The sequence below is a fragment of the Oncorhynchus tshawytscha genome, linkage group LG13 (genome assembly GCF_018296145.1).
Source record: "Oncorhynchus tshawytscha isolate Ot180627B linkage group LG13, Otsh_v2.0, whole genome shotgun sequence".
NCBI lineage: Eukaryota > Metazoa > Chordata > Actinopteri > Salmoniformes > Salmonidae > Oncorhynchus > Oncorhynchus tshawytscha.
This window is the reverse complement of record NC_056441.1, coordinates 32479503-32491943: the sequence shown is the minus strand read 5'-3', so window position 1 is coordinate 32491943 and position 12441 is coordinate 32479503. Positions and strand designations below refer to the sequence as shown.

The window sequence follows — 12441 nt, the reverse complement described above, 5'->3', positions numbered from 1 at the left end:
TATGTACGGCAGGACCAAATCAGAGAGATAGGTAGGAGCAAGCCCATGTAATGCTTTGTAGGTTAGCAATAAAACCTTGAAATCAGCCCTTGCCTTGACAGGAAGCCAGTGTAGAGAGGCTAGCACTGGAGCAATATGATCACATTTTTTTGGTTCTAGTCAGGATTCTAGCAGCCGTATTTAGCACTAACTGAAGTTTATTTAGTGCTTTATCCGGGTAGCCGGAAAGTAGAGCATTGCAGTAGTCTAACCTAGAAGTGACAAAAGCATGGATTAATTTTTCTGCATCATTTTTGGACAGAAAGTTTCTGATTTTTGCAATGTTACATAGATGGAAAAAAGCTGTCCTTGAAATGGTCTTGATATGTTCCTCAAAAGAGAGATCAGGGTCCAGAGTAACGCTAAGGTCCTTCACAGTTTTATTTGAGACGACTGTACAACCATTAAGATTAATTGTCAGATTCAACAGAATATCTCTTTGTTTCTTGGGACCTAGAACAATCATCTCTGTTTTGTCCGAGTTTAAAAGTAGAAAGTTTGCACATGCTTCTAGCGAGGGCAATTTTGGGGCTTCACCATGTTTCATTGAAATGTACAGCTGTGTGTCATCCGCATAGCAGTGAAAGTTAACATTATGTTTTCGAATGACATCCCCAAGAGGTAAAATATATAGTGAAAACAATAGTGGTCCTAAAATGGAACCTTGAGGAACACTGAAATTTACAGTTGATTTGTCAGAGGACAAACCATTCACAGAGACAAACTGATATCTTTCTGACAGATAAGATCTAAACCAGGCCAGAACGTGTCCGTGTAGACCAATTTGGGTTTCCAATCTCTCCAAAAGAATGTGGTGATCGATGGTATCAAAAGCAGCATTAAGGTCTAGGAGCACGAGGACAGATGCAGAGCCTCGGTCTGATGCCATTAAAAAATTAAAATAAACTGGTGATCCTAACTGACCTAATATGGGGAATTTTTACTAGGATTAAATGTCAGGAATTTAATCCTAGTAGATAGCCATCGGAGGACAACGAGATGCAACAATTCAAGTTTTAAATCTGTCAATTACGTTTTTTGTTTTCTGGTGTGATTGGTCTGAAGCCAAATCCAAACTGGCTTCCCTTAACACTTTTGTTTTGGCGTGCAAGGACCATTCACAGCGGAGCGCACTCAGTTTAGCTCAACACTGATTGGCTATTATTTTATACTTTTATCAAGGGGGGCAAATGCTTGTTGACTTCCCTTGCATTCAGTGCTATGGGCTGCAACAATGCCATGCTCTGTTTGACCAGACAGGGCGCTGTTTCGTGCACTTTCTCCAGTGACATACATTCAGCCTCTTGCAAATCGAAGGAAATGTATGAAACACAGACTAAAGACACGTTATTTTGTATGTTTTTCTTGGTTAATTCCTTGGGGAAGCCTGGCTTCCCTTGGCATCCATGAATACACACCACTGCTTTTGAACTAGTTACTGTCAATCCTTTGGCTTCATGATGTCATGACAAAACGCAAGATTAGTAGCTACTTTATTATGTGAATCACATCATTCCATTAAGATAGTGTAAACATTGAAAGAGAATGCCCAAAAGAAATACAACAATTATGAGCTGTCTGCCATATACAAACAGGACAATGTATGTGCATTGGTTATGGTACTGTACAGACATAATTAACATAACGCATTCTTAAATAGCTGTCATTTATCAACATATTCTTCATTCCCATTCAATGTGGGAGTAGTACATGTTGTACTATTGTAGAAAGGAAATAAATGTAAACATGGCACAGTTGAAGAAATAATAAAATATCGATTTTATGTTATATGCATTCAAAAAAGTCAACTCCGCCCTAGGTTTATACTTCAATGTTGGCACTTAAGTCTTCATACATTTTAATAACTTGGGGAAGACCACCCCCTTCAGGATGTACTGTATAGTGCTAACTAGTCATGTCGTCATAGCTCATTATGAAACCTTCCAGTGAAGCTCTGGACCATCCTTCACCAAAGCCATGAGATTAGAATAAAACAATTCTAGTTAGTAAGGATATACTGCACAAAGTTGTGTTTTAGGCAACAAACAGAAGAAAACAGACAGGGAAGAACAACCTGGGCTTGTCCAATAATAATTTGTTTAAACGCTAATTTTCCTTTGCTACATTAAAACATTTTTTAAACGTTTTGTGCCTAATGAACACAACCCAGGCCTTACATGTCTTATTTTATGGATGGTCCATTCCTCTTTGGCTTATGTACAGAATAAGACACTTTATATCACAATCATTCTACTACAGGTAACTTCATTGGGGTGGCTAACTGTTACTAGCCCCACGTCATCTTAATGCATTGTCCAGCTCTCCATAAACCATTGTTCAATGTGATCCAATATGTTCCAGATGAAGGACATGAAATCCAAGCTGAGGAACTTAATTCTTCTCCCTCGCTCCTTCCAAACAAACATCATGACAATGAGTGGGTGCCAACAATTGAACTATTCACTCAAATTATTCAGTAGGGCAAAACACTGAGGAACTCGTGTGTTATATTGTTGAGAACAGACTTACATCTCAGCATGTAAAGTAAGGAATATATTTCTATCTGCAAGGTTGCACAACGTTTGCCTAAGGAACGTTCTATCAGAAGGCAAAGTGTACATATGATACTGTAGGTATAAGTTACATGGTAATATCTAATCCTTTCAGGTCTACGTGTCTAGGGTCCATTTACTCTTCAGGATTGGGCGTATCTACTCCTCTTCCTCCTAGCCCCACCAACTCTGCCTGGGAGGTGGGGTGGTGGTGGGCGGGGCCACATCAAAGACAGCCCCTTCACTGACTGACGAGCACACAAAGTAGAGGTTGGCGCCCAACATGACCAGTATGGGTAGGAAGGAGAGGCCGAAGCCCAAACCCCTCACGCTGCTGCCTAGGGTCACACACACCCAGTAGATCAGCCTGTAGGGTGAGAGATCACAACAAGATCAGCCAATTGGGTCACACAAACCCAGTAGATCAGCCTATAGAAGAAGTGACATTGGGTGAGTTTGTTTTGCATGGTCCATGGAGATAATATACAGAGAAGGTATGTAAACACGTACAGTACCAGTTAAAGGTTTGGACACACCTACTCATTCAAGGATTTCTTTATTTTTACTATTTTCTACATTGTAGAATAGTGGAGACATCAAAACTATGATATAAACACATATGGAATCATGTAGTAACCAACAACAAAAAAGTGTTAAAAAAATAAAATAATAATAGTGTAAGTAGCCACCCTTTGCCTTGACAGCTTTGCACACTCTTGGCATTCTCTCAACCAACTTCATGAGGAATGCTTTTCCAACAGTCTTGAAGGAGTTCCCACATATGCGGAGCACTTGTTGGCTTTTCCTTCACTCTGCAGTCCAACTCATCCCAAACCATCTCAATTGGGTTGAGGTCGGTTGATTGTGGAGGCAGGGTCATCGGATGCAGCACTCCATCACTCTCCTTGGTCAAATAGCCCTTACACAGCCTGGAGGTGTGTTTTGCATCATTGTCCTGTTAAAAATGAATGATAGTCCCACTAAACACAAAACGGGAAGGCGTATCACTACAGAATGCTGTGGTAGCCATGCTGGTAATAGTGTGCCTTGAATTCTAAATAAATCAGGGTGTCACCAGCAAAACACCATCACACCTCCATGCTTCACGGTGGGAACCACATTTGCAGAGATCATCCGTTCACCTGCTCTGTCTCAAATTTGGACTCATCAGACCAAAGGACAAATTTCCACCTGTCTAATGTCCATTGCTCATGTTTCTTAGCCTAAGCAAGTACAGTGCCTTGCGAAAGTAGTCGGCCCCCTTGAACTTTGCGATCTTTTGCCACATTTCAGGCTTCAAACAAAGATATAAAACTATTTTTTTGTGAAGAATCAACAACAAGTGGGACACAATCATGAAGTGGAACGACATTTATTGGATATTTCAAACTTTAACAAATCAAAAACTGAAAAATTGGGCATGCAAAATTATTCAGCCCCTTTACTTTCAGTGCAGCAAACCCTCTCCAGAAGTTCAGTGAGGATCTCTGAATGATCCAATGTTGACCTAAATGACTAATGATGATAAATACAATCCACCTGTGTGTAATCAAGTCTCCGTATAAATGCACCTGCACTGTGATAGTCTCAGAGGTCCGTTAAAAGCGCAGAGAGCATCATGAACAAGGAACACACCAGGCAGGTCCGAGATACTGTTGTGAAGAAGTTTAAAGCCGGATTTGGATACAAAAAGATTTCCCAAGCTTTAAACATCCCAAGGAGCACTGTGCAAGCGATAATATTGAAATGGAAGGAGTATCAGACCACTGCAAATCTACCAAGACCTGGCCGTCCCTCTAAACTTTCAGCTCATACAAGGAGAAGACTGATCAGAGATGCAGCCAAGAGGCCCAAGATCACTCTGGATGAACTGCAGAGATCTACAGCTGAGGTGGGAGACTCTGTCCATAGGACAACACCATCCCCACTGTCAAACATGGTGGTGGCAGCATCATGGTTTGGGCCTGCTTTTCTTCAGCAGGGACAGGGAAGATGGTTAAAATTGATGGGAAGATGGATGGAGCCAAATACAGGACCATTCTGGAAGAAAACCTGATGGAGTCTGCAAGACCTGAGACTGGGACGGAGATGTCTTCCAACAAGACACTGATCCAAAACATAAAGCAAAATCTACAATGGAATGGTTCAAAAATAAACATATCCAGGTGTTAGAATGGCCAAGTCAAAGTCCAGACTTGAATCCAATCGAGAAACCGTGGAAAGAACTGAAAACTGCTGTTCACAAATGCTCTCCATCCAACCTCACTGAGCTCGAGCTGTTTTGCAAGGAGGAATGGGAAAAAATTTCAGTCTCTCGATGTGCAAAACTGATAGACATACCCCAAGCGACTTACAGCTGTAATCGCAGCAAAAGGTGGCGCTACAAAGTATTAACTTAAGGGGGCTGAATAATTTTGCACGGCCAATTTTTCAGTTTTTGATTTGTTAAAAAAGTTTGAAATATCCAATAAATGTCGTTCCACTTCATGATTGTGTCCCACTTGTTGTTGATTCTTCACAAAAAAATAGTTTTATATCTTTATGTTTGAAGCCTGAAATGTGGCAAAAGGTCGCAAAGTTCAAGGGGGCCGAATACTTTCGCAAGGCACTGTTATCTTCTTATTGGTGTCCTTTAGTGGTTTCTTTGCAGAAATTCAATAATAATGGCCTGAGTCATGCCATCTCCTCTGAACAGTTGATGTTGAGATGTGTCTGTTACTTTAACTCTGTGAAGCATTTATTTGGCCTTCAATCTGAGGTGCAGTTAACTCCTCTGCAGCAGAGGTAACTCTGGGGTCTTCCTTTCCTGTGGCGGTCCTCATGAGAGCCAGTTTCATCATAGCGCTTGATGGTTTTTGCGACTGCACTTGAAGAAACTTTCAAAGTTCTTGAAATGTTCAGGATTGACTGACCTTCAAGTCTTCAAGTAATGATGGACTGTCGTTTCTCTTTGCTTATTTGAGCTGTTCTTGACCCAATATGGACTTTGTCTTTTAACAAATATGACTGTCTTGTCACAACACAACTGATTGGCTCAAACTCATTAAGGAAAGAAATTCCACACCTGTTAATTGAAATGCATTCCAGGTGACTACCTCATGAAGCAGGTTGAGATAATGCCAAGAGTGTGCAAAGCTGTCAAGGCAAAGGGTGGCTACTTTGAAGAATCTCATATATTTTGATTTGTTTAATGCTTTTTTGGTTACTACATGATTCCATGTGTTATTAGATCGTTTGGATGTCTTCACTATTATTCTACAATGTATAAAACAGTAAAAAATAAAGAAAAACCCTGGAATAAGTAGGTGTGTCCAAACTTTGACTGGTACTGTAAGTGTTTACAAACATCATTAGAAAAGACAAGGATAACAATGTCGGGTGAAAGTATGGATCGGTGTTAAGCAATGTTCCCTCTGGGACTGGCACCCAGAATAAAAATTAGCCCACAGAGAGAAGCACGAGATTGAACTTCACTCTAGAGTAGTGGTCACCTACTGGTCAATCCAAACATTTCAGCAAAAAAAAAAAAAAGCAGCTTTTTTTCCCCACCCTCTTTATTTTTTGTCTCAGGCTGTTGCCGGTAGGTGCACCCAATTCAGCTGCCCTGCGTGCCGGGTAGACAACTGTTGCCATTTTGTACCATTTCATGTGTCTGAAGGTACAAACTCTGCCTTCCTGGCGGGCCCGGAGAGCAAATCAATTGCACTATAGGCCTACCGCTGGCCAATAGGATGACTCAGATTACAGTTTCTGCAGTAACATAGCAGGCAAAAAAAGAAAGCTACCGCAAAGTTTATACTGTGAGATTTAAAAAATGTGTAAAACCATGACTAGAGAGAGACTCAACACATACAGCAAAGAGCTGCTGTTTTTTTATGAGTGAGTTCATGTTTAAGCTCTTACTCAGCACTGTCAACACTTAGCCATAAAATGCACATTCTTCCCATTTCCACTCAGTGCTCCAACAAGCACTGCAGCAGCAATGAATGAGTAGGAAAGTGTATCTATAGGCTTGCGTTGTTGTTATTATTATTAGCGGATTGGGTCATTTTTAGTATTGAGAAATATTTCACTTTCTCTGTTCATAGGAGTAACATGAATTTATGCTTGAGGCAGAAATAATGCGGTGTGACTCGAGTTTTGCCATCAGCTAGAAGAATGTGTCCCTTTTTGGTCAGTGTCAGTGGAGGAAAGGGAGAGCAGAGGGATGTTGACAGGCGGACCCTCAGTCTGCTGCTCTCCCTCTGCTGACCATCAGACGTTGGCACAATCAGCCCAGAAAAATACAAATAAAAGCTAATTATTTGGTTGTGCCTTACAAGTAATACAACAGATCTATTACAGGTGTTATCATATAGCCTACCTCAAATTTTAAAATATATATTTTTTAATTTTTTAAATGGCCTGAACAACAATGCATTGGCAGGGCAACTCATTGCTTCAGTACTCTTTTTAATTGGTTAATGTTGCACAGGCGTACACTTTTTAAGTCATGTGTAAAAATGATCTGAGCGGCATTTTGACTCAGAAAGTGATCTTGACTCAGAAAAGTTTGGTGACCACTGTTCTAGAGTTTCTGTTAACACTATCAACGTTTCCCTTTACTGTGGTAGTTGTGATCTAATCAACGGAATATTAGCCACTTTCAATGCAACATACTGAAACAAAAAACTTTGCAAGAGATTTCATTGTAATAAACATACAACGCAGAACACACTGCTACCACTGAGACTAAGTAGTGAACACACACACAGGCAGTCACAGGCACTCACCTGCCGAAGGCAAAGACGATGGTGAGCAGGGGCACCATCTTGAGCAGGTCCTGGCTGATGTAGGTGGCCATGACGGCCAGCTGCAGGAAGTAGAGTAGGAAGAGGGAGAGCGAGTCGCCCACGTAGTGCCGGTGGACTGCCACCTCCCGGCTCTCCTCCCCCACCTTAGCCTCATAGAGGGGTGTTAGGGCGCCGTAGCGCAGCCGCGCAAACCCCTGCACCAGCACACCTGGGAGAGGGGGTGGGAGGGGAGGGAGGAGAAGAGATGGGTGGAGGGAAGAGGAAGACAGTGCAGGGGGGACCGAGATAGAGGAAGATTGGGAGAGTACCAAAAAAAGTGATAAAAACATTAGCATTGCCCAGAGCAAAGAAGTAACACACATTTAGTCTATTCAATAATCTCTAATAGGTGATAACATATATCACAGCCCAACCCTAATAGTCCACAGTCTTACCTAGCATAATGGGTATGACAGCAAAGAAGGAGCAGCGCAGTGTGTACACCAGCCTGAGAGGGGCGCTGTCCAGGGGTGGGACATCAAAGGGCAAAAGGGCATAGCCGCCCCACACAAGTAGAGGGAAGAGAACAGCTGCAGCACCAATGCCCAGGCCAAGTTTCAGAACATCCCCACAACTACCACCACACATATCTAAATAACAGAGAAATCTGGGTTCAATAAAACTACAGCCAAACCTGGGGAAAATTGGGTTTGTAAAATACAATAACTCAAAGTATTAATTAAAAAAATTAAACAGCCATCTCTTTGGTCGATGACGATCGGAAATATATGTAGACTTCTTATTATGCTGCCTCAAATTTTACATGACAATTTTCTTACCAATTTCTCACAATAGGAAAGAGATTCATTTTTACATTTTATTCACTTAGCTGACACTCATATCCAGAGCGACTTTCATCTTAAGATAGCTAGGTGGGACAACCACATATCACAGTAAGTACTTTTCCCCACAATAAAGTAGCTATCAGGGGTGAGGAGGGGGTGCTGTGGGATTATTTCAGATACTCTTTTGAAGAGTTAGTTTTTCGGGAGATGGGCAGGAACTCTGTTGTCCTAGCTTCAGGGGGAAGCTGGTTCCACCATTGGGGTGTCATTAGAGCTAAAAACATGTCTAATCAGAGGGGAAAAGATCAGATAAAACAATTATGTAATCTACATTTTTTAGAATCCAGTTGTGTTGATATACCATTTATTGAACATTTTACATGATGACAAATGCTTTTTTTCTTCATAGGAATGTACTTGAATCCCTACACTGATTAGAACTTAAATGGAACTGACCCCAATTAGTATTAATGGTATTGGTCCGGCACTGGTACATACGTGTGTAGTTGTCCGGCTCCTCTGTCCACTGTGGGTAGTAGAGTACTGGTGGGGCTGTTGGTGTCTGGGGCTCTAAGAAAGGTCTCTTCTCGGTATCCATCTCTCCATATTTGCTATTTTCGAGTGGGAACTCCTCCCATTTGCTAGATGGACGCACTATCACTGTCGGAGTGAAGACCTGCGCAACCTTCTCTGGCATCCAATTCACTGGGCCTTCCTCTTCCTCATCATCTGCAAACGAACCATCCATTTCCTCACCTTGGCCTCCCTCCAACTCATCATCTCTCCATCTCTCTCCCTCTGGCATGCTCTCTCTCCATTTTGCCTTTCGCTCACTCTCTGGCTGGCTCTCCTGTCCCTCCAGAAGCTCTGTGCTCCCTCCTATCCTCTCTACCTCCCTCTCATCCTCCTCCTCTTCAGCTCCCTCGCTCTCAGACACCACACCTCCTTTCTCTCCCTCTCTGTCTCCCAGCCACAGCAAAGTGCTAGGCTCCAAGGCAGCGGAGCTGGTTTCCTTTTTCACCTCTTGCTTCTCATCCTCATCCTCTTCCCCCTTCTCTTTTTCCATCCCCCTGTGCTCTAGGCCCTGTTGTTCCGTTCCAGGTGTTTGAGGTCCTGCAGCAGTAGACCCACTGGTTTTAGAAGGCCCTCCGGCTCTGTCTTCATCTGGATTTAAAGTCAGGTGCACGGACATCACTGTTTCTCACCTGTCTCTATCTGTATGATATTCCTGTCTGGGCTGTGTTGTGTGTGCAATTATTGGCCAGTGTGTCTTCCTGCAAAGTGACTATTTACTTTTCAGTTTCAAGATTTACAATTATATTCCATAAAACAAGTTGGTGTCAAACCTCATTCTCATAAGGTCAAGTTCTATTCATTCACCTGAAAGGGAAGAGTGATAAAACAATGGTTTGCAGGCACACAGTAAAAACTATCCATTTGATAAGCTAATGAGCTGAGAGTCATCAGTGAGCATTGAACTTTGAATCTTTAAAATGGATGAAGTGTACCTTCCTCTACGGAATGCGATTTATCAACATTCTAAAGCCCACTGCACGCACGAGATACATATTGATTTATATTCTACTACTAGTAGCCTACCAATGAGATGCAGTCCTTTAATAATGAAAAACGTATTCCTACTTTAATATAGGCGTAGTACGGAAACGGATTACTTTAAAAATAAGCAATGTCGCAATAACTTGTTTTGTGGGTCTGGTTTAGAGTATTTGATTTTGCGACAACATTGCGTTCTCCGTTTCCGCACTATGTCCATATCGCAAAAACGTTTTTGTGGGTCTCTCTGGTCTCCAGATACTGGACCTTATCCTACCTATCCAGTGCCATTAAATCCATGACATAAGGAACTTTGAACTGATGTACTTAGTTAGTCGTAGTTAGACTGACTTACCCGACGTCCAGGCTGCATGCTGCTCCATAAGATTAAAATAGTAAAAACGTGGAATTGGCTCAGTGCAAGAAGGAAGTGTTTTTCAGATTTGTGTCGTAATGTGAAACTCGAGTTGTTTGACAGGTGCGGCAAGGTAAATCGTTGCAGAAAAGTTTTTGTGGTTACTCATATCATGTGATAACTCCACCCACGATGACGTTTCGTTTTGAAGTAGGCCACAGTGCACATTTTTTTATTTATTATTATTATTATTTTTAAACAATGGCGATGCCTCTCATAATTAGGCTGTATTGGTTACCCATAATTGTATTATAGCACTGCCTATTTCATTGTCTAAATACATATTAAATACATGCTCTCAAAATAGGTTTTCCTCGCATTTATAATAATTACACTATTCAAACATAGATTTTCATAAATCGCAGGTAGGTTTATTACTATACCGCTCGTCACTAGTCTATCGACAGTCTACTGTACAAGGAAGAGACTGTCCCACTGCGCTCCTGTAATACATACTGGGACGGCAGGTAGCCTGGTGGTTAGAGCGTTGGACTACTAACTGAAATCTGTTGTTCTGCCCCTGAACAAAGCAGTTAACCCACTGTTCATAGGCCGTCATTGAAAATAAGAATTTGTTCATGACTTACCTAGTCAAATAAAGGTCAAATAAAAAAAATACTAACGTGCTGCATGTTTGCCTCCACGGCAAAACGGAACAATTGTATTTTTATTTAAACAGGGAGTCATATTGAGATTAAACATCTATTTTACAAGAGAGCCCTGTATACATTACAATAAAAACAGAATAATATAACATACACATATGTGTATAAAACAATATAATTCAGCACACAATGACAAAATAAACACTATTTTGAAAAACGTTTCAAAGAGCGAATCATATTCGTTCATGTACTTCTTATTAGCCAATAGTAGACGCTATTGCCTTCATCAAGGGTGGGCTCCTTCTGAAACTTGCACCTGTTACAGTGATCTATAAATCTGTTGTCATGTTTGCTTGCCATGATGGAGCATCATATTCCATATTCTAAGAAATCTTGTAAAATTAACAGATTTATGCATTTGTGATATATTTTTGATTAGAAACTGGGTGGTTCGAGCCCTGAATGCTGATTGGTCTACAGCCGTGGTTTATCAGACTGTATACCACGGGTATGACAAAACATTTAGTTTTACTGCTCTAATTACGTTGGTAACCAGTTTATAATAACAATAAGGCTCCTCGGGGGTTTGTGATATATGGCCAATATACCACACCTAAGAGTCGTGCATAAGAACAGCCCTTAGCAGTGGTATATTGGCCATATACCACCCCTCCTCGGGCCTTATTGCTTATTTACCTCATAGACCTCAGGATGGGTAGCCTGTTTAGAGAAGTCAACTCTGGCACTATTCTAACTTCGTCTGCACACATTGGTGGAATTTACAGGTTGATACCCATCTGCATGTGCTCTATGGCAATTCTGGAAACTGATGATGTTTTTGCAAGCTAGCTAGCTACTATTTTAGCTAATCACAAGTGCAGTACGTGGTTAGCTAGCTAGCTAGCAATGTCAATAGTTGTGGCTAGCTATCGTACATTCAAGCTGAAATAGCCAGGCTAACAATACGGAGAAGAGTGGTGTTTTGGTGCACAAAGCAGAGGGTGCAGCGAAAGTGAGCGAGGAGAGGGTGTGGCCCACAGTTGACTGCAACAACCATTGACAGCCAGCTAATGTTATAGACAGCAAGAGCAAGACATAACTATAAATTCACTATTCTATTGATGCCACATGGCTGGGAATACAGATATGCATCTGTTGGTCATAGATACCTTTACAAAACAATGGGCCGTTACGGTATTTTTGTGCATTCAAATTGTCATCGATAAAGTGCAATTGTGTTTGTTGTCTATAGTTTATGCCTGCCCATACCATAACCAAGTTGCCAACATGGGACACTCTGTTCACAACGTTGACATCAGCAAACCGCTTGTCGACACGACACCATACACATGGTCTGCGGTTGTGAGGCTGGTTGGATGTCCTGTCAAATGATCTAAAATGACTATGGTAGAGAAATTAACATTTCATTCTCTGGCAACAGCTCTGGTGGACATTCCTGCAGTCAACATGCCAATTGCACCCTCCTTCGAAACTTGAGACATCTGTGGCATTGTGTTGTGTGAAAAAACTACACATTTTAGAGTGGCCTTTTGACCCCCAGCACAAGGTGCACCTGTGTAATGATCATGCTGTTTAATCAGCTTCTTGATATGCCACACCTGTCAGGTGGATGGATTATCTTGCCAAAGGTGAAATGCT

At 41.6% G+C, this 12441-nt stretch overlaps 1 protein-coding gene across 1 annotated transcript; it reads right to left on the bottom strand.

The window, feature by feature from the left end:
* Positions 1-1515: 1515 nt before the first annotated feature.
* On the bottom strand, positions 1516-10296 carry LOC112232422 (transmembrane protein 79-like). Its single transcript, XM_024399438.2, has 5 exons — positions 10118-10296; positions 8707-9588; positions 7819-8013; positions 7364-7592; positions 1516-2958 (listed from the first exon to the last, which is right to left on the bottom strand). Exons 2-5 carry the CDS (start codon positions 9398-9400, stop codon positions 2766-2768), a joined length of 1311 nt encoding a protein of 436 aa, XP_024255206.1. The 5' UTR covers positions 9401-9588; positions 10118-10296; the 3' UTR covers positions 1516-2765.
* Between the last annotated feature and the right edge of the window lie 2145 nt (positions 10297-12441).